We start from the raw sequence: 22,745 nt of genomic DNA, 5'->3' as shown, positions 1-22,745 counted from the left end.
TGACGCTACATAAATATAAGGCAATACCGGCGGCAGGCGCGTCCCTACTCCCTTATTATTTCTTTTTTTTTTTTAACTTGTGCCTTCTAGCCTTTTTATTGTTGTGTATACAGTATACACACACACACTAAAATATTGTACTATTTACTGGCGCACTGCTTGCCGTACGACCAGCTTTCAGCGATCCGTAGAAGGAAACGCATGCGCATCGCAACGAAGACAAGGCTTGTCATATTTTCCTCCTTATCCGGCGGTGGTTATAATACTATTATGCTACACAGTACACAAGTCTCGGAGTGCACTTATAGTGTAGACGAAAAGTAGTAGTGGAATTATTATTAAAGTTCTCTGTATAGTGCGTGCGTGCTTGTTGTTTGATAGTAATTTTGTTTTCCGTTTTACCGAACCGATTAGGCCGAGTGTTGAAAATCAAATAACTACATAATATAATTATCATGTTGTGAATATTGCCGTTTGAAAATTGCAGTCCACCGAGGACTATTATTTCATATTATATATTATATTCTTATTATGTTGGTCGATATTCGTTGTGCATCTAGATTGCAACCGATAAGCGGCTATCTTCTAGTCATGAAAAGTATAGTGCAATTACGATATAGGTACACATATTATTTGTAATGTGCAACGATCTCAAGTACAGGCACAATCAGTAGATTGTTACTCAAAAGCAATTTTCAACACGTACGCCACACCATGAGGAAACTTAGCGGTAAGTTATGACATTTTAAGACATTTTCTAGCCAAGTTTTACAACTTATTTGTAAGTCATAGCTTCTAAACCTTGCATGGTAAAAAATGATCTATATTTCTATTTAGCGTCAACACCCACAAATAAAATTATATTCACTTGACTAACGTCTCATGGGCGATTAATGATTTCTTGTACTTGGTATCGTTTACTAGGATAGAATATCAATTATTTACTCGTTAAAACGTGCTCACATTTTTACCTAAGGCGTAAGCTATTTACTGAAGTTTTTACCAAGCATTTAAATTTTCAAGGTTTCAGGTTATGCAACAAATGTAACTAAAAACTAACATTTTTTAAATCCTCAATGTTAATACAATATTCGGACTTTTTTTTTAGACAGAAAAAAATAAGTTTGTTTTTTAAGTATAGGCCCAGAATTGAAGGGTGTATATCATATTTTAGAGAGACACAAAGAGTTTACACTTTCCACATAACAATCAAATTGTATATAAGTATTTTATGATAACACATTTTTATATTACTTGAAATAAATGGCAACCTTTTTAACACCATTTTACCAAAGAAGCTAGACTACACATTTCTATAGAACATTTAACCCCCCAAGATTTTGTTTTTAAATTATATCTATGTTGCATTAAGGAATTTTAAAATTTCCGTTAAAATGAACAGGTATCATAATATGTTAAATATGCATTGCATTAAAAATAGATTTTTTAAGTATAGTATACAAAATAAATAATAAAAAAAAACAATACTGATGATTTACATATATTATAAGGAACACGTTACTCTGACAGCAGACAGTCTGACATATGTTATACAGATGGCATTATATTATGGTGTCTACAGCGTGATTATAGTTTATATACATATTATTTTTACTTAGTTTATCTGAAATATTAAATTGACATACATTTTTTTTTTTTACTGATTTTTACTTTATGCATAAGTGGTAATCAATCATAAGTGTTTTTCTTAAAATCTTATTTATTATGTTTATTAAAAACATAATTAACTTTTTGTGAAATATTTTTTCTCGCATGAACTTTGATATGTACCTAGGTAATAAAAAAGTCCATTTATTTTTTTTGGTTTATCAAAAGTAATAAACATTTAGAAAATCATAAATTAAATAACTGAGCATCAATTAATTATTTTATTTATCAAGTATGTTTATTCTTTATACTTTCTGTATAAGCTAACGTACAGAAATGATTGATGTGTCTTTTTACGATGGCTTTTATAGAATACCACTAATTAAAAGTGTTTTGTTGTACAACCACAGATAAAATAAAAGTTTTATCTTATCTGTGGTACAACTTGTCAAGCATCTTTTAAATGCATTAATTAAAATTACTTAATATTGTAAATTATGTGTCTGATGACAGAATATTAAAAATATTTTTTATAACGTTCACCTGGCACATTTATTTTTCTTTGCCTATCTTGCTTTTGAAAACAGAACTGCTGTATTCAATATTGTTAGTGTGATAAATAGCAAAACACATTTTAATTACTGTTGATTTCAGATTAATCATAATTTTTTTTAGTCCAATGTCATAAGGTTATCTACATATATCATTTTTTGTTAAGTGTTAACCTTCTTCAGTTAAATTGATAAGTGATCAGAAATCTAGTTTTATCTTCAACATAAAGTATTTAATTAATTTGAAGATATGTACAGTATTTTGTTTAATATGTAAAAAATATTTTCAAAATTTAATCGTCTATCAAATTAAATTACTAAAACTAAATAAGACAAAATAATATTAACAACGCCATTAGTAAAGCATTGTTTTATTAAAAAAAAAAACAAATTTTGTAACATTATATTAATATAATGCGGTAGAAAATGTTAGTACCGAATTTATAGATAGGTACTAACATTGATTGAAATATTGATAGATTATTACTATCATTATTCACCTAGTTTTGGCCTCTAGTCGCTTAATTACGTACTATAAAAACACTGCTATTATACATTATTTTTTTTTTTTTTTGTTAACAACATAGAACATTTCATCATTATGTCAATAATTATTTTGATGTTTAAATGTTACATGAAAAACAGACTTCTGATTTAAATATATATATATACTTTTTTTATTATTATTAATACCCGCAGCATCTGAGGCTATTGGATCTCTAAATAATATTAGGTAGTGAAATATGCAAGTAATGAATAGTAAAAAACTATAATGTATTCGGTACTTACGTACTATACGGACTCCCTCCCCAATTTTTTTCTATATCTGAGGGTTATTAGATCAAATTAATCACACTACTCCACATTAATACAGTTTCTAATGAAGCGATTATATGCCCTAGTCTCTACCGTGTCTACTTGCCCACCAGCCAGGACGGTAGGTCATCAAATGTTTTGGCACTTGCTCGCTCGGCGCCATCACTTCGCTCCGCTAAACTAAAATTATCCTAGGTTTGCAGGCTACAGTCTAGGAAGAGGTCACAGGTTTAAAGTTGAGTCAAGTTTAAATTAAAGACTAAGTTAAAAAATAAAAATATAGCGCATGACGGTAACCAAGAGCGGCGGCGACACGTTTGAAGTATTACTCGTCGACCTCGCAGACTTTTGGACATCACAAAATTTGTACATTTTGAAATTTTTTGTTATTTTCCTTTTAAATATATTTCTGTCTACTTAGAAAACGTATTATTTTATTTAATTACCCTTTGATATTGCAAAAAATAGGTGGGGTCCGTATAATACACAAGTACCATGTATTTATATAATTATGAGATGATTAAAAAAATATTGTACTTAAAAGTAATTTGTTTTACTGTACCTACAAATTTAAATATCAATTAATTGTTATTGTACTATTAAATTTGCTAAACATTAAAATAACAATCTCATTAGTGAGCCAATTTTATATTTGCGTGGTACAAAGTTTCATTACTTACAAATTACAATAGCCAAAATATATCCCAAAAGACTGAATCACAAAAAAAAAAAAAATTTAGTACTGCCTACCGATTTTTACTCAGGAACTCGGTAGCTCGACCAAAGCATATTCCTTAGTTATTTATTTAAGATTTGAAATTAATTTAGGTTTACTAATTTTGTTATTTGTTCTGGTGCTTATTGAGGTAGAGATTTTTTTTGTGAATAGGGCATGTGGGCACAACTCCCTTAGATATGTTAAAATAGTCCCCAATTGTCTTACTGCAGTGACAGTACTTTCTAGCCCTGACATTACCACACGGTAGTACCATCATGGCAGTATTGTCATTAGTGTAACTTTTGTATACTTTTAATGTTCAAAAATTTACGATTTCGTAGCAATTGTCTGAAAAGCATTTTTAATAAAATTCAAAAAATCACCTATATTTAATACACTTTCGTTATATCGATGAGGTTTTATGGGTTTGACAATTATGACTCATGCTCAATCTTCACCGACACACGTCGCAAAGAACAGTACTAAGTCCTGGTAGTTGACAGCTATGGGAATTATATGGATCTGATTACTGATAACTTGAGATCGCATTACTCGTTTTACGTTTATCGTAATACAATTTTGTTAGTATTGACTTTCTAGTATAATAATACTTATTACTTATTACGTAATGTGTTTTTTTCGATTGAATTACAATAATTGTGATCGTTTATTTAGTGTTGGTCTACTAGGTAATAAAACATAATATAGTAATAGTCTAAGGACAAGAAAAATGCACATTGCTGCATTATTTAACAATAGCTAGGCACGAGTTGTGCTGCTGCTCTTATATTTTTAAGTATTTCGTGCGGTAAGGGACACCGGACAGAATATAATAATATTAACATAATATACAAACATAGTTATCAGTACTTTGTTATGTTCTAAAAATTCTCGGTATCAGTTCTATGGTGGTCTTCTTGTCTTCAACGATACACATTGCATGCACACCTCAGTCACATCATACACACACACACAAATGGAAGGAACGTGTACATGAATAATATTGTATAAACCATCCCCATTTCGTTTGTAGCAACTAGGCCGATCACGTAAAACCAGATTTTGATGTGAAAACTGCCCTCGGGATAATTTTCTACACTAGCCAGGAGCCGTTACCGGGCTTGTACTTTATACTCTCGAGTATTAAAAGAAACCTTTTTATAAGCTACGCCTAACTCGCATCATAATAAATCTCCATAAAGCCGTTGGGTTTGTTCATCTAAATCGGTGGTAATGCGTTTGAAAACAGTATTTTTTTTTTTTTTTTACAATCTTTTATCGTAAACGAGTTGAAGTTTGCACCACATAATAGATTACATTCGGTTTACATTTAAACGACACGGGATAATAATGAGGCGGTGGTTCTCCGATTAATAAACCCGTTGAACTGAATTGCATTCACAGTTCAGTGATTAAAACCAATATTGATCGAAAAAGAAAATTGTCTTCGAACAAGAGAGTACACGTCTATTGTTGTATTCTAAAAGAATAAACGAGACGGTGAAAGTGAATCCAATCTGTACAACGATGTTGAAGAAAACGGCTATGGCCGATTAGGCGTTCACAATAATTTGAAAAAGACAAAGCCGCCGTACGTATTTATTTATTTTTATGTAATGCATTATTAAAAAGTAATACTGCTTTGATGTACGTGGATTACTACATTGTTCGGTTATTATATTATGCTCTTGACGCACGTTTCTCTTGTTTGCCTCGCTGCGTCTTGTCGGCAAAACTCAAAAAAATAATTTATTGCGTTCGAGTAGTATACAAACCATCAACATTTGTATATAATACCCGCACCGTGTATTATATACAAAACCCGTACAATGGATCGTGATTCGTGAATCAATAGTTTTATCGCAAATTAGTTTCCACGTCAACACGCCGAATTCAGTACAGATTGACAGAGCAATACAGTTGTAGTTTAAAAAATAACGGTAACGTCGCAACGTGCTACAGTCAAAAGTTGTGCAAATTCTTAGTTATTTTTGGAATTTTTCAAAATAACTTTTACTTATATAATGCGTTATCTAGATGATTTGGTATTTATATAACGTTTTATTCTAATGGTGATGCACAACTCTGCGTGCAATGACAAATTTTGGCCAAAATCAAGCTTTTAAGTTTTACCACGAACATATTGTTGTTGTGTACTGTAATAATATTAATTTATAGGCCACAAGCGAGTCGGCAAATTGAAAAAAAAAAAACGAAAACTCATCGTTACGGTTTGGCTTTATTGACTTAATGAAACATTTACCGAGTCAGCACAGGCACAACTTTCGGCGTGCTCGAATAGAGAAAACTACTCGATTAGTTCACAGTGTTTATGAAATAACAATTTAAATCAATAAATAATATTCAATATTCCCAATAGCCCTAATACCAGAATTTCGTAATTATATTTTCCTCATATTTATATGTCCATTGTACATGATCGTGTCTGTGTGTTAATTCTACGACTGACATCTGTAGCTCATTAACAGCCCATTTAAGTCTTATTCCACTTTTAGTGGTTACGATGCTTCCATAATGTTTATCACATATTTTTAACGGTTTTACAACCTTATTTTTCGCCATCTATTGCGCGATTATTAAGCGTAGATATTTGTTTTTCAATATTGCTACTATTTTCAAGCATACAATTCATTTTGTTATTATTATTATTATTAATTTACCAGAAACGCTGTTCTTTGTATATTAATTTTATTTTTTGCTAAATGTTATTTTTCCTAACGAGCGTTGATTATGCTGCACTTTGTAGAGTTTTTATTCGGTAAAATACATATATTATGTGCCAAGCCAAAACTTAAATGACGCGCAACCGCGTTTGCGGTCGACGTAAAAATCAAATAAAATAATAAAAAAAAACGATTAACGAAAATATGGCGCAGACAAGGTCGTTGGTTTGGCCTAACTACGCGTAATGCGTACCGTAAACCATAAGTCGTCGAACTAGTTGATTGAGGATAAGCGCAGGGAAGGGGCATTCGGCGGTATACCGACCATATGGCGAACATTGTGAAATTCCTAAGCTGCCCACATTTATATTGTGTGTACCTGGCGCTATAAGCTGCTTTCGTTGCATTTGCATACACCAGTAAAAAAAAAAAAAAACCCAAGTTTCCAAACTCGGACGTCCGTGCAATATATACTTTTCATCTTGAACAATATATTTTTATATTCCTTTCCCAGCGTCCGATTATCAAAAAAAAAAATTATCTCTCTTCGGTTGGATTATCTTTATTGATTTTTGTACAAATAAATAGCTATCTTTTACGATGAACAAAAAAAAAAGTTTCTCAACACCGCGCATTTAAGCCAGAAAACGTGATAATTTTTAACACAGTCTAAGCGTTAAAAAAAAAAATATATATACATAACATAATATAATATATACTGTTGAGTGTTAGTTGTTAGGTAAAGCATGTGTTTTCAATTAGTTGGTTTTTAGTCGCGCGATATTATTTGTATATTTGACGAACAATAATTTTGAACGGTTAATTTTTCTAGCTCTAGCTAATTTTTAAACTGTCATTAGCAATCAAGTATAATTAAGCATAATTATGCAATTACCTCTTAAACATTTGCATACAAGGCGAATGCGCAATTTGCGCTTGAAATCTATATCATTTATTTCTGTAAAACATTAAAAAAAGTATTTGTTTTTTACCTGTTTGGCTACTAGTTAAACTTGCTCTTCTTACAATTTACATCTCGTTTTTTAAAAAGGGCATTTTTGCAATAAAAATGAGTCGTGACGTAGACAATGTTTGCACGATTGAAAACGTATCAGAATAAGGCTGCTGCTAAACACTACTACAATGCTTGTACTAAAGTAAACTTAATTTACATTGGCCCCGTTCGTTTCCAATAACTTTATCTGAACCGCTGATGTTAAATTGGAAAGCTGTAACAGGCGTTCCTACCGAAAAATATACGTGAAAAATCGATAACAAAACCTTGGTTTAATAGGATATACGAAGAAACAGTAATAAGGAGAAAATTGGCCAGACAGAAGTGGTCAAAGGACACGCCACGCGAGTAATGAAGAAAATCTCTTGAGATACGGCACACTATACTACAGCAAACATCTGACTTTATTCCGAGACATGGAAAAAAGAAAATTATTTCAAGTATATATATATAATAGAAAATGCGGTCATACCCTCGTAAAGCTCACAGGATTCGATCTACGTACTAAACGCTTGGACAACCTTAAAGCGATTTTAAAATGGAGAAAAAAAGTAAGCTTTTTAAAGATAATGATGGGTCCCGGGGTTATCGTCATAATGATGATTGATGGACGGTGGTAAGAATAACGGGGTCAGTATTTTGTCAAACACTTGAATCGCGAAGAACCGGAAAAAAGGTCTTTGTGTGGTTTTTTTTGACCCGGAAATGTGAAGTCTCGCTAATGAAAATATAAAAAAAAAAATAATAATGTTTAAAAAACCACAAATACCGGTGAGGATCAAAACTGAGGAGTTATCAAAGAAATGATAGACATTGTATGTTGGCGGTTGGTCTGTGGTATACGGCAAGACTACCTGAAATCTAAATCAAACGGTACTGTCAATGGGAATTGTGAACAGCTACCGGAGAACGCTTACATAATCCAATACGACATATTATGATTATTATTATCTAATTGTGACCTACCTAGGATAAGGGAAATCGAGAAACCCGTTGGTCGCTACCGGGCTGGTTTTGGACCGGGACAATCGACTACCGATTAGGTAGGATGTAAAAAATAATATATTATCTCGGACGACAGTTGTGCCAAAACCGTCGCCGTTTTAAGATTGACTCTTCAGCTCTTCTACCGCACCACGACTAGGCGGCTTTGTACTTGAGTAAGTCGTACACGGTGGAAGTATCTGCACGAAGATACGGTTATATTATGTAGATGTCGCTGCGCGTTGCCCGAGGTAGGTAGCCGCGTGGGCTCTTCCAATACCACCGACTAGTCGCCTTGTGTTCGTGGGTTGTTGTCGATCGTGTTGTGGGTCGAACCTTTTTCTTTCGCGTTTAATGTCGGTCCGGAGTCGGTCGGAAGAACGTTTTATTATTATTATTTTTTTTTTTTAGTGTTAGAAGGTTGTAAAAAAAAAAATAACAAGACAATAATAAGAAAAATCGTCGTAACTCGACCACGACGCCGTATGTATATTATTTATCGTTAGCCTCGGAAGTTCGCTCAAAACTCACAGAAATATCGCACAAACGATTTTGAATCGGCCGTGCTTTTTGGATTTTGGTCGATAAGTGTATTTATTTTTCTATGTATATATTGTGTTCAGTCGGTGTTAGCAAAATTAAAGGTCAGTAATAAATATTTTTTTACTTGTGGAAAACATAAAACGTCTCTGCTCGACAGTGTTGTTGTTCGACGATTAACTCACTCACCTCCTCCGCTATTGTTATTAACTCGCCGAACACTTAATGGACCTGTTGTTTCTAAAAAAAACTTAATTAGCCAAACAACAATGACAACATCGAAAGCGGCTATTGTTCGGCGGTCCAGACGGTATTATAAAAAAACGGTGTACCAGATTTGAGGCGTCGCCATCTGCTCGCCATAGGTGTATAATATTATATAGTGACAATACGGTTTTCGAATTATGGGCGGGAAAGAAGAATTCTGTCCCAAAAACGGGTCCCGACCAAAAACGTGACCCTCTACGCGTTATCCGAGTCCTCCCCGAGACCCTTTTATATTATTGTTGTTCATATTAGGTATACGTTTAACATGCGGGCGTTTTAGACACGGCAATGCTAGTATAACGTCTATATGTCGCCAAACGTTTCTGTTATAAAATATATGCACATATTTTTGTTGGGTACATAATTTTCTACTATACGGCGCGGTAACCGGTCGGTCGCGATTTTTTGGTGTACTTTTTTTTTTACTTCTGATTTATAAAGCGGGGCAATAATTGTGTCGTAGCGCTAATGATATTTCATTAGTGACTATACGATTTTGTTTTTTTTTGTTTCAAGGATATTCCTTCACCTACATATGTAATGCGCTTGCACATACAAATCACAAGCTTGCCATTATTTGTAAAACCATACCATAAAAAGAAATCCTCTTGTCTTCGTCAAACAAACAATATGCATAAGATATACCAAGTGGCATTTCTTTTTCGTGCTCCGCGACCAATGATCCGTCTTCTCGTCGTGACGATTACATGCCGTCATAATGTTATGATCTCATACACAGATATCTAGCGTTCCAGCCGTTTGTATTTGGGTAATTATTGTGTTATTGGTTCTGACGCCGGAACGGACGCGCACGGCCTCTTCGTGATGTGTTCGCGCTCACGAAGCCTGCACGCAGTGTACGGCCCGGTCGGCCGACCGTCGCTCACGTTAATCATAATTATTATTATGGTCCGGCGCGGTGGCCGTCGTTAACGCGGAGCATAATACGTGATTTCTTGTCAAAACATTCCGTTCCGGAATAGGGCAAGGAATGCTGCGTGTGCAACGGCAAGAACGGCGACGGACGTCCTTGTCCGTGTACTTGCAGCTGTTGCAATTGTACAAAGTTTGACGTTACGGCGGCTACCGATAAAGACTTGAACTTAAAAACGTGTATCTCTAAATCGATTATGTTGGGCCCCGTTTTTTTATGACCGTTCGTGTTTAATGTACCCTTACCGGTGCTTTGTCCTAGAATTTTTGGACGGCCTCCAAAAAGTCACTATCCCGCCGGCCGGACAGTATATTTTGAGTTTTTCTCGTTAAAAGTGCCGTTAGAAACGGCGGGGCCCGTCTTGGTAACAACAATATTCACCGTGTAAATAGTGTTAATAACAATAAAACGTTGAACTGGGGGGTCAGGCGGTAAATGACATAACATTGCCGAGTACACGAAAGTTATCCGAGTCAAGAGCGTTAAGTGTTTCGATTTATTATCTGAAACAATTATCGGTAGGTACGGCCGGGTTCATAAAATTCTCGTTAAATCCCAGACGTTTTACGTTCGTACGACGCGACGGGTCACGGGTCGCCCCCTTGTTTTCGTTGTTGTTGTTGTTGTTTGGCGTCTACAATGGCATTACTGTTGAGCATTGATTGTGTATGTTTTTATTATAATAATGTGGTCCGATTAAAGTTCGTAACGGAATGCGCGTATGCGCAATAACGAACGTCGGACGTTATTATCATCATCCTCGTGCTCTATTGTGTGTGTGTTTGTGCATTACATTATTATAGCAGACGGCCGTCGAACGAGTTCGACCTAATCAGCGGCTGGCCGGTAAACGGTAACTGGTGGCTGCAGCATGACCGGAATGTCGCCGTACGGCCTGTGGGGCCATCCGCCGTTGCCGCCCGGCAAACGCGTGCTCGACCGTTCCGTGTCGGAAGACAGAAAGCCGCTGGGCGGGTTCATCCGGAGGTTCTCTTCGGTCCGCCGGAACGGCAACAAGAAAGACGACATGGCCGACACCACGTACGAGAGTTTCGACAGCCTGTTCGAGGACAACGACATCGTGCTGATCGGCACCGAGTACCTGGACGAGCGGCCGTCGCGGTCTTCGTCCCACGCCACCGGCAGACGGCCGTTCTCTTCGCTGTTCCGGAGCCGGTCCGATGGCAATCTGACCGGTCCGTCTCGTCGCGCCTCCGTGGCGTCGTCCGCCGCCGCCGCCGCCACCGCCGAATCAAAAGGCCTATCGAAATACCTGAAAGTGTTGAGCGGAAGTTGGAAAAATCTGTTGAACAGTAAGTGCGGCGCAGCCGATATATCGACGACGACGACGTTAACCTTCACGCGTATGTCGTCGGCCGCATAATTTTATGTCCGTGCGGGCCGTCAGTCAGCGCATATGGGAATTTAAATACCTAATAATCATAATATTATTAGGTACATATTGTATTCAACCGGCCGCGCGCTTCGAGTGCAACCCGAATGAATTAATTTCCTAGACCCTAAACTCGAAAACAAAAAGATTACGGTTCGATATGTTCTTATGTAGGAAACATATGCCACAATTATTTATATTGTTGTTCTACAAGTCGTGTGCGCCCATTGTAAGCGTTGTTGTTATACTCGGCGCGTTTCCGCCTTATGCTGCCGCCGACCGTCCCCCATTCTTCAATGAGAATTATTATTGTGTCTCAGATGTTTAGTTCTTATTTCTGTGTTTGTTTACATCACATATAAGTTTTAAACTCGACGGTTTCAGTAACAAAAAAAATACCAACGCCGCCTCGTGGTCGTCAATCCTAGTCCGCAGGAGGAACGGTTAATTATTAATTAATAATTGATTTTAATTTGATCGAGAGATAATGTATTAGAAAGCTTCTCCTAAACCGTCCAATAATGTGATTGTAATAAAAAATCACCGTAGTTTGCTCGTACGAAGCAAAACTAATGTAATTGTATTTTAAAAAAAAAACGCAACAAATATTATGTTATTAACGGTACGGGACAGTGCGGCGTACCGTCTCCTATTATATTATAATGTAATAATAAACAATGTGCTACAATATATACTATCCGTGTAATTCAAGTAGCTTCCAAAAAGGAAAAAAAATTAAATTAGGTATTTAACACAGATTAAGTCGTCGGGGATATCGAGTGTATCACACTGTATATAACGTGTTCGTGTATTAATGGCACCACGTGTAATAATACATTATTATTTCCCAACAACAATCAATATACTGGTGTTTAGACGTTTTGTAAAAGCATCGAATAATGTGCCATGGAGTACAAAATAATAACGTGTGTTATGTCACATTTTAATTAAAAAAATAACTCGGTTAAATTTGGCCATAATTATAATTATTATTATTATGTGCGTAAATCTATTATGTACGCTTGTGGTGTGTATGATGTATTCCTATACATGGGTTTTCTTTATTATGACATTTAACTAGTCAATACCTAAAATATATTATGGCGAACTGATCGATGTGACGATTAAATTAATAACGTCGCCGCGTATGTTATCAATTAAAAATGATTAATTCCGTTTTTCGGACTCTGGCCTTCTGTTGCTGTATTCTTCTGTACGCAAATTTGTGTACTAGTGTGTAGTGCGTTGTATGACTTATGTGGTGTTATATATTGAGTCGCGACTTTGTTTAAACTTATGTTGGAAAAAGTAAACTACAGACAGCTGCAGCTGTTGGGGTTGCTGCTCGAGTGACTTGCCCCCGGTTCCCTGGGTACCTATTGAGAACTTGTGTATCAATAATAAATCTCGAACCAACATTAACTTTGCGTTTCGTTTACAATCGAGGTGTAAAAGTTTATACCCGCTTGTTCAACGGTATATCCGATATAATGTATGTAGAGAGGTATTTTATTATTGTACATTTAATCGGTGTCGATCTGAGGAGGTGTATAAAAATCACAATTTGTCGTCTCTGTAGTTTTCCAGTGGCCGTGTAATGTAGGTACTGTTACTGTTAATGATTCTAAACATACGTTATGACATCAATAACGATATTGTTTTGGGATATTGCTATTTATTACATAAAGAGCCTGTTATGATAGTCGAAAAGTCATCTTGCGCACGCGTCAGTATATTATAGTAATTTTCAAAGTCGAGTGCCGTGTGTTATATGGTAGCGGTGTAGATTTTTATTAACCAGCGGCTCTTACACATGTCGCCTTCCCCGTATACTATTATAATATATGCCTACATAATAAAAAAATTAACATCTGCTACGTTAAAAACGTCTGACGCGCACATCGGAGACGACTCCATATAGTAAAATATTATGTATGCTATTGCCATAAAGAGTACATAATATTATGAATGTTCGGTCGCCGAGACTCTTGAATATATAGGATCTTGTCGCTTATCAGACGCACACGCCGCCGTCTTGTACGGTTTAAGATTATTTTTAAAACCTTAAGTGTAAATACACGAGAGGTTGTAAAAATGTGTGTACACGTAGTGATAATAATTTTTAATTGCGCCCGACCCGCTAATCGCTAATGTTTTCCAAAAGCCTTGGTTTTTCCTTTTTGTGTGTACGGCCTAAATAATAAAACGTATACACGACGACGCCGCCGCCGGTGGATGTATAATAATATTGTTTAAGTTGTTTTTAATTTTAGACATTTGTCGAGTATTAGGTATGTTCTTTTTTTGCTTTCTCCGTGTGTTACCGTGTGTGTATGTCTAAGTCTTACTTATCTTGCCGACGACGGTATCTCAAAAACGTCCCACGGATATTCTTATTATTATTATTATTTTAATCCGAGGTGTTACACCTACGTTTTCGTTGTATTCGCAACCACGCAAATGCCCATTCCCGGCAAACTGGTTTATGCAACATTTTAGTATTGTTGTATAACATTATACTCGAAATAGTACACAATATTCAGCTTGACGTATACACCAGCCGAGGGCAATAATAAATCTCACGGTTAGATTCTAATTTCTATTGAATACCTTTGTTTCGGCACTCCCGATATATTATTATCAGCTGTTCGCCAACACACGGCATTGATAACGACGCAAATATCGGGTACACATTTTATAATAATTTATATAATACGTATATTACCACTGTTTAGCGTTTTTTTTTTCGTACGACTAAAGAAACGCCACTCGTTTCTTGTGGTGTTTCATTGCCAATCGAACGGTCGTCGAAACGTGGAATATATTATTATAAATTACAATACTGTTTCAACCCATAAAAAATATATGTATATATATTATATTGAAAATTTCGTCGGCGAGTTTATGTGTACGGCCGTCTTGCCTTTTTCGACCAGCCACGTATGAAGTAAACCGTAAAAGTGGTAACTGGTTGCATTAACAACAATGTATATACCTAACCGAACTTACGGTCTAAAATCAATGGTAGTACTTGGTTAAAAAATCAATCGAGTCGTTTATGACATGATTTAAATATACCAGGACGTTATAGCATTTCTCGACGATAACAATAAAATGGAAGCGCAAGGGTCAGCCAATCAAATTAAATTTATTTTATAAAGGTATTTATAAATCCACCTTGGTATTGTGTTTATATTTATCAAAAAACAAGTACCCTTGCGCTGCCATTTTGTGAATTGATAGCATAATAAAGTGGGGATATGCATTAATCTTGTATATATTTAAGCCGTGATTTATGACATCGTTAAGAGGACATGGTATAAAAATTAAAACTTATAATAATAAACTTGAAATAATTAACTTATAATAATAGAGTAATACCCACAGATATATAATATTACAATTAGATAGCCGACTAATAATTAATGTTGAAGTCAGGTAAATGGCCGACTTTCTTATCAAAGAGGTCATTGTTTACATTATGAGTAATGATAATGAAGATTTTCATTATAAATTATCATAGTAAAATTAGTTTTAAGAAATTTTAATTTAGTACATTTGACTTACTATAATGATATAATAGGTAGGTTTATAATGTAAAAAACTCATAAAAGTTTCGCTCGTGCATATTACCTATGTACCAAAGTTTTTACTTCTGAATATTTTTTTTTAAACTACCTAAAATATTAAAAACTAAAAGAAAAACTCAATTTATTTAACGATTGTAAAAGCAATTTGAAATGACTAACATAAAATTATAAACTTTAGTAATTAAAACATATGAATATTACAATTGATGTATTTAAGTATAATAAATTGAAATCACTAACAGTAAAATATAAAATTATGTTAATTACATTATAGGAATATTACAAATTATGTATAAGTATAAATAAATTAAAACCACTAACATTAAAATATAAAATGTATGAATAAATTGTCGCCTTCCGATATCCAAATTTCAATTTCCAATACGTTATTTCAATTTTATACACTAGAAATATGTAAAAAAGGGGCCCTTTGATAAGAAAAGTCGGCCATTTTCCTGACTTCAATGTTCGATACTGATATTATAGGAAGTCGGCTATCTAGTTATATGTATATATCTGTGGTAATACCAACATTTTTAAATCACACTGTCGTTTGGTTAAGATGGAAATCGCACTTTTTATGCTGCTAAAAACCACTATTACACTTATTGCCAACACGTCGCTCGTTCTATAGACTGTATAATTATTATTTATTGAATTACTATCTATAAATCAGCGGAATAGTTTTATTTTATTTTTAGTAATGGCGTTATAAAACAGAATGGTTTTATTCTTAAATAAAAACTAAAAAGATTATTTAAAAAAACGAATTGTGATCGTTATCGATGAAAACCTCTATTTTCTCTTTGTATTAACGGAGAGTATAAGGAAAACTAACTTTTTTATTATTTTTATTAAGTATTAAACAAAACTTGTTAATGTTTAATGGTAGTGTCTTTTTTTATAGTTTTTAATTATTAAACTCCTTTATTTTTAATGTTTTTGAACCTATTTTTTTGGTTTATCACGCATCTATTTTAATAAATAGATAATTTAATAGTAGGTATATTATCGACCTATTAATTATTTTATTATTCGGTACTTTTCTATACTAAAGTATCTGATTTTCATACATAGTAAAAAAATATACATTTCAATGTAAACAAAGCGTTAAAAATATTATTTTCATAATTTTTCTCCCTTCAAAAAAAAAAAAAAAAAATACAACCACTACCTATTGCTGTTTGTTTGGCCAAGTGGCTTTTGATCAATTATTACACAATTGGATCCCAATTGTTTGGTTTCCACTTGTTAACAAAGTACTTTTCTTATAAATGTGTATGTCCAATGAAGTATTATGCAAACCGTTTTGTAATATGCGAAAATTATATTGTTTGTATTGTTTACTTATAATATTAAGTAATAATATGCGTTTAAGAATTTCACTTGTGTGCTATTATACGCATTCATTTTAAATATAGGTACTTCAACTTGTTCAATGGGCTTTTGACCTCTTTCTGTATAGGGTCTTAACAACATCGACCCTCCAGCAACACTAGTACTAAGTTTATTTTAGTAGTGGCTTTTTTAAAAAACCCGTGCCATTGTTGAAAAATGTACGAATACATAACCTTTTCCTGTAGGACCTTAGTATATTTTGCTAAAACAAGTTTTGTATGAAATCGAAAAACATTTTTAACATTGAACTCGTTTTATAGTTAGCAGCAACAAATCGCAAAAAAATATTCCTCAAGTGAAAAAAGTTGCTCCGCCCGCCATTCCAGATTTAGCTGCGTGCAGACATTCTGGTAGCAGTTTCGGGTCTACGGGGTATAGTAGCTCCAGTGATGATGCATTCATCGAAACAAGTACAGGAATTAAACCGGGTAAAATAAATTATATTAATTAATATTTATAACAATACAAATTGAAATGAGTTTTAATAAATGGATAAAACACATTTTGCCTTTTAAAAAATTTACTCAATTCACATTATTTTTGTTAATATTCAATACCAATTGTTATATTTTAGATGTTTACGATGTATCAGAAACTTATTATCCTATTGGGAATAAATCACCATCTTCACAATATAACCATCCAGCTTTCACATTCCCGGGATCTTCTTTGGTAAGTTTATTTATAATCGAAAACAATATTGAGGAAGAACTAATGGTGTCGTATTTTTCTACACAGCAGTATCCCCATCCACCCGGAAACATGAAGACATACTATCATCAACTATCGCTTCAAGAAGATCAAGGAATCGATATGACTCAGAGTCCTGGTCGTGATAGTCCTGGTTCATCAGGTTCTGGTTCAGGATCTCGGTATTCTACTGCTAGCCTAGACAGTGGTCGTGCATCAGGTTGTAACCTACGAGGGAATACGCATTGGCCACCAGAACTTAACCCATCTACTAGAGTTGAACGGCTTCTTAATCAAGGAGTACCTGTAAGTTTTTTTTTTTTTTTAAATCAACTGTTTAATTGTAATAGTAAACTACGTACGTTATAAACATTTTTTTTTTTTTTTAAGGATAAAGATATATTATATAGTTGGCTGGTAGATTTACACTTAGAAGAATATTTACCATTGTTTTTGACTGCTGGATACGATATGAGAACTATATCAAAAATGACACCTGAAGTGAGTTAATACATTATTTACAGTATTAGTGTATATAATTTATGTGAAACAGAATATGGAATATATTGAATGTACAAGTACTCTTGTCTTTCTTTGTACCTTTACTGAATAATCTTTATTGTTTATTGGAATACTAAATTGTGTGCAACTAATGTTGGAGTTTTTATTTTGAATAGGATTTAACTGCAATTGGTGTCAAAAAGCCAAATCATAGAAAGAAACTCAAAGCGGAAATTGGCTTACTAAATATATCTGACGGACTTCCTGACCACATACCTGTAAGTTTTTTTTTTTATTATCTAGTTATTTTTTTCCAACAACTCTTAAAATGATAATATTTTTACTTCAAGGGATCATTGGATGAATGGTTGAGGCTGTTACGTCTAGAAGAATATGGGTCTGCTTTAGAAGCCCAAGGATATTCAACTATAGACGATGTAACACAACTGACATGGGAAGATTTGGAAGATATTGGAATAGTTAAGCTTGGTCATCAAAAACGATTGTTACTAGCAATAAAACGAGTCAAAGATATTAAGGCTGGCAAATTATTTTCATTACATTCCCCGTATCTCGTGCAGACACAAGTGAGTAGTATAGATAATTATTTACTTTAAAGGTTACACTATAAACAAAAGTAGGATAAAGTACACGTGTATTGTTTTATTCATAGCTATTCAATTATTTAAAAGAAATTCAACTAGTCTAATTTGTAATTTGTCTTATATGTACTTAAATAATATAACCATAAAACAATTATATGTGTTAGATTTTCTTCTGTAAATATTGAAAATGTATGATAAAATAGTGTTAATAGTTTCCAGTTTTTTTTTTAATTAAAAACATTTTTTTTCTATTTAATAATTTCTTTAAATCTGTTTTTATCAATAATAATATAGTTTATTAAATTTTTCTGACTATTGATACAAAATGATTAGTAATTTTTAAGAACACGTTATGGTTTTAGTATAGTTTGTTTTGTTTATAGTGCTAATAATAATAATCTATTATTTAATGTAATATTTGGATGATATAATTACAAATCATGATTACACTTATGAAATATTTTTCGTGTATTAAGCACTTAAATTAAATGGTATTAATTGAGAAATATTTATGGGGGTTCAACATCCGAGGTTTAATAAATCGTTTAATATTAGTGTTTCTTTAGACATTATTTAGTTGCTCGTGACCCAGTTTTAATGAACATTTAAGTAGATACATTTGTTTGTGTAAGACATTAATGTGATTTTTTAAGAAACACTTACACAGGCACCTTATCTCTGATTAAATATTTATATTTTGCGTATTATAATCTTGTCAAGATCCACAAATTAAATAGGCTTTTGATAAAGCATGTTGTGTTTTAATTTGCATGTGAAATTGTTTTATTTTTATGCATATTTTTTTCTTTATTTGCTCCTCTTTGACTGAAATCATATTATTGCATCCATAAGGCCTGCATCGAATCGCCCTTAAGCATAGTAAGCAGCAGTTCTGGATGTGGAACAAGCATTACAAACAGTAGCTGCGGTACAGACAGTGTTGAACTTGATTTGCCTCGTGTGCACGCCACGTACCACAGCTTTCATCAGCCTTGGGAATTAGAGAGTAGCAAACAGCTATACTGTCAAACAGATATTGTTCCTATAAAGGTATATTTTAATATTATAAATTTAGCCTTTGTTGTAATGATCATAATATGTGTCATGTTGCTTATATCGATGTTTGTGCTTTGTCAATTTATTAAGCCCCTCAGACCTACTCCGGATTCGAATTGGACACTCGAATTTCAGGAATCGGTAAAGAATATATATTCTATTTCCCCCGTAGTAGTTGTTTCCTTGGTTTTAATTACATTTTGATTAAATTATGCACGGCTCCCAGTAATGTTTTAATGAATTGATTTAGATAAGAGGAACAAATCGAGGAAAATCATTAGAAAGTCTACATGAAAGCAATAATACTTCAGCAGTCGGTGGCACAAGTAGTTTTGTCGGAACTCCTCAATGGAGAAGTCAACAAAAAAGTTTTGAAGACGGTGATATTACACCTACAAATGAGACGTCAATCCTTAATGAATGTGGAGGAGGTACCTTACCCCGACCAAGAGGTTTAGTAAAGCCAAGGCTGGTTGCGAAAATTCCAGCTCTGTTTACCCAAACGAACACGTACGATTGTATTTTGTGTATAATGTTATTGGCTATTGCGCTATAAACTTTTATCGACAATACTAATATAAATCAATTCTTGTTTAGGAACGAGTGTTCAAGTATGGGTACGTTGAAACGAAGACCGCCGTCGCCTCCTAAACGCCAACAATCGTCAGATGACAATGGGTGTCATCAAATTACTACAATGGCGGATTTACATTGTTCTCTACCTATGCAATCAAAATGTTCTAATAAATGGCCTAGTGATATATTATCTCCTAAACATAACTTAGAAGACCATATTGGATCGAATGCAAGCTTTAAGGTAAACTAACGAGTAATTACAAATAAAAGCTAGTACATTTTTTAAGATATTGATCATTCAATTGATTCTCATATACTTTGACATGTTATTCAAATCCATACAAAAATGGCTGTTGTAATTTTTTGAGAGAGTCTAATTTTTGCGTAGTACGTTTTGTCGTCATGACTTTTTAAATCGCTGTGATTATTTATTTTAATTAACATTTAATTGCAAGAAATAGCCCTACATAAAAGTAAATAAAAACAATTGCTGTACAACTTTACCATTAGTGTGTTTTTAGTGCTAAAAGAAAAACAATATTTCAGCCCTATGTTTATGAATTGTTGTTTTCATTGACAAAAAAAAAAATGTATGAGCGTCGCATTATATATATTTTTTTTTAATATATAGAAATTTCTCACCAGTAAAAGTCATGTAAGCTAGCTAAATCTTTTTACAGAAATCGCTATACTTGTGTCGTAATAAAAATAATACGAATAACCTATTCTCAGACTTTATTTATTAAAAATTATTAGTTTGATGAATTTGTATGTACTCTACAGTCAAGAAATATAATGTTTATAATAGATAACTTTATTGATGAAATTTAATTAAATTTTGCAGTCTAATTCAAGTGCAGAATCCGATTCTATTCCATTTGCCAACGAGAATGCTGGCACAATTAAACAGAGAACTATAAGATCGGCAAATGGTATGTTGTTAAATTTAATTTCAAAAAACATAGAATCGCACCCTATCAAACTCTTGTTCTTTTAGAATTGATGCAACCAATGCTTGCTGAAGGATCTCATTCCATGCTTTCATCTACTAGTTATTCAATGCACTCGGCACCTAATCATTTTTCTTTAATGCCGTCCAGGTAAAGTGTATATTTTTTTTTTCGATAGAATAACATTTTTTTTTTACCGTGTTATAATTAATAATTTATACGAACAGTGTGAAAAAAGAACCTGCTGATGTACTCAATGATATTGGAAATATGTTGGCCAACCTAACCGATGAGCTGGACGCCATGTTAGAAGAAGAAAAGAGACAAGGTCTCAATGACTGAATTATATCTTAAAAGTTGAAACATAATGTATTTGATTTATAAGTTACCCAATCAATTCTCACCGTTTTCGTATTTGACTTTTGGAAAAGAAAAAAGGATACTTAAAAAACCATTTTGATTTTTTTAGCTATTAATGTTCCTGTTTATTGTGAATTTTAAAACAATATGTCATCCGTAATTCAACCATCCTTTTGTACGTTTCAAAGATATTAATGTAAAAAAAAGGCCTTATTATGATTTATTTATTTTTTAACCTTTAATGATAATACTCAATTTTTATTTTGACTGGTTATAAATGTAACTTAGTTTCATAACTTTTGAAAACCAAAACTTGATCAGCCTAGCGTCAAGTCTAAAATACTTTTAAAAGCCTTACATTGTTTCACAACTTTTAAATATAGTTAAGAAAATGTAATTTTTTTTAAATAGCAAGATTAATTTCTTTATACACCCAAAAAAGCAATAACTCTTACGAAATCAAACTTGTTGCTTTTATATTAATTATAATGTGCAAGCAAAATATATCAAAACCATTTCTAAGATATCTAAAATATAGTTCCCTACTATTGCACGTATGTTTAACTTAAACATATATAGTGTTAAAAGCATATCACCTTCATTAGTCTTCCTTTTTTAATTTGTTTGTAACTGCATTATTACTTGTTTTGTATATTTTTTAAGAACTCTAACAAAATTATAATTTTGTAAGAAAAATATATATATATATTTCTAATCAATTAGGTAGCTATTGTAATTAGAACATGTATAACTTTTAGTTAATTGTATATTTAATATTCTAAATATATTAATTGTGTAAATTATCTCTTGGTAAAAATAATACTGACTGATTAGAGCCAAGATTTAACTTGTTAACTTCTTTTCCACAAAAACAAGTGTTTTTTTTTTTAATTATTAATTTCTTGAATGTTATTTTATATAAAGATTAATACAAATGATTTCTTAAGTTGAATGACCAAAAAGCGAGTAAGCCATTATTTGTTAAAGTGTAATTATCTATGTAACTAATGATGTTTGTACATTTTCCATTACCAAACGAGTTTTCTATATTTTGTAGTTAATTCATCTTTACACAAATCCAGTTTGGTTATTTAAAAGAAAAATACATTTATACATTTTATATATTTAATAACATTTTTTTTTTTGGATTTAAAATCAAATACTGTTTATTCAAAATTAAGTGGTAAACATAAGGCAAGTTATTATATTTTCGTATGCATTGTATTAGTAAATTTTTTTTTTTTATACCATACAACCGATATCATTATGATATTAATTTAACTAATAAAATATAATCAACAGTTGTATAATAATAATAATATTTGTGTTTTATTTACATAATATGATTAACGGAAACGGCAAGAAAAAAACATATTTTTTATCGTTTTCTCACGAGAAAACGTCTTGGAACAGACCCTTTGAGTAGTTTTGGCTAAATTATCGTTATTGAAAATGGACTTTTAAAGATTATATGAGTAAAATGCGCGTTGGTGTTCAATTAATAACTAT

At 32.9% G+C, this 22,745-nt stretch overlaps 1 protein-coding gene across 5 annotated transcripts; it reads left to right on the top strand.

Moving 5' to 3' along the window:
• The first annotated feature begins 172 nt into the window (after positions 1-172).
• Positions 173-22,448, top strand: LOC126834142 (uncharacterized). 5 transcript variants are annotated; one of them, XM_050565857.1, is made up of 15 exons: positions 8,475-9,020; positions 10,921-11,430; positions 16,759-16,926; positions 17,073-17,170; positions 17,240-17,494; positions 17,579-17,689; positions 17,866-17,967; positions 18,040-18,276; positions 19,147-19,344; positions 19,441-19,491; positions 19,601-19,860; positions 19,948-20,167; positions 20,771-20,858; positions 20,924-21,026; positions 21,104-22,448. In XM_050565857.1, exons 2-15 carry the CDS (start codon positions 10,989-10,991, stop codon positions 21,216-21,218), a joined length of 2,448 nt encoding a protein of 815 aa, XP_050421814.1. In that variant the 5' UTR covers positions 8,475-9,020; positions 10,921-10,988; the 3' UTR covers positions 21,219-22,448. The 5 variants fall into 5 exon arrangements, with proteins under 5 accessions (XP_050421816.1, XP_050421814.1, XP_050421817.1 ...); XM_050565856.1 differs by having other exon boundaries at positions 8,480-9,020; positions 17,237-17,494; positions 21,104-22,447; XM_050565859.1 differs by lacking the exons at positions 8,475-9,020; positions 10,921-11,430 and adding an exon at positions 173-730 and having other exon boundaries at positions 17,237-17,494; positions 21,104-22,445.
• Positions 22,449-22,745: the final 297 nt, after the last annotated feature.

Source organism: Adelges cooleyi, unplaced genomic scaffold (genome assembly GCF_023614345.1).
Source record: "Adelges cooleyi isolate 19-005CV unplaced genomic scaffold, UGA_ACOO_1.1 ACOO_flye_CR_arks_rails_tigmint_CR_PRNA_21, whole genome shotgun sequence".
Lineage (NCBI taxonomy): Eukaryota > Metazoa > Arthropoda > Insecta > Hemiptera > Adelgidae > Adelges > Adelges cooleyi.
This window is presented reverse-complemented; position numbering and strand designations above follow the sequence as displayed.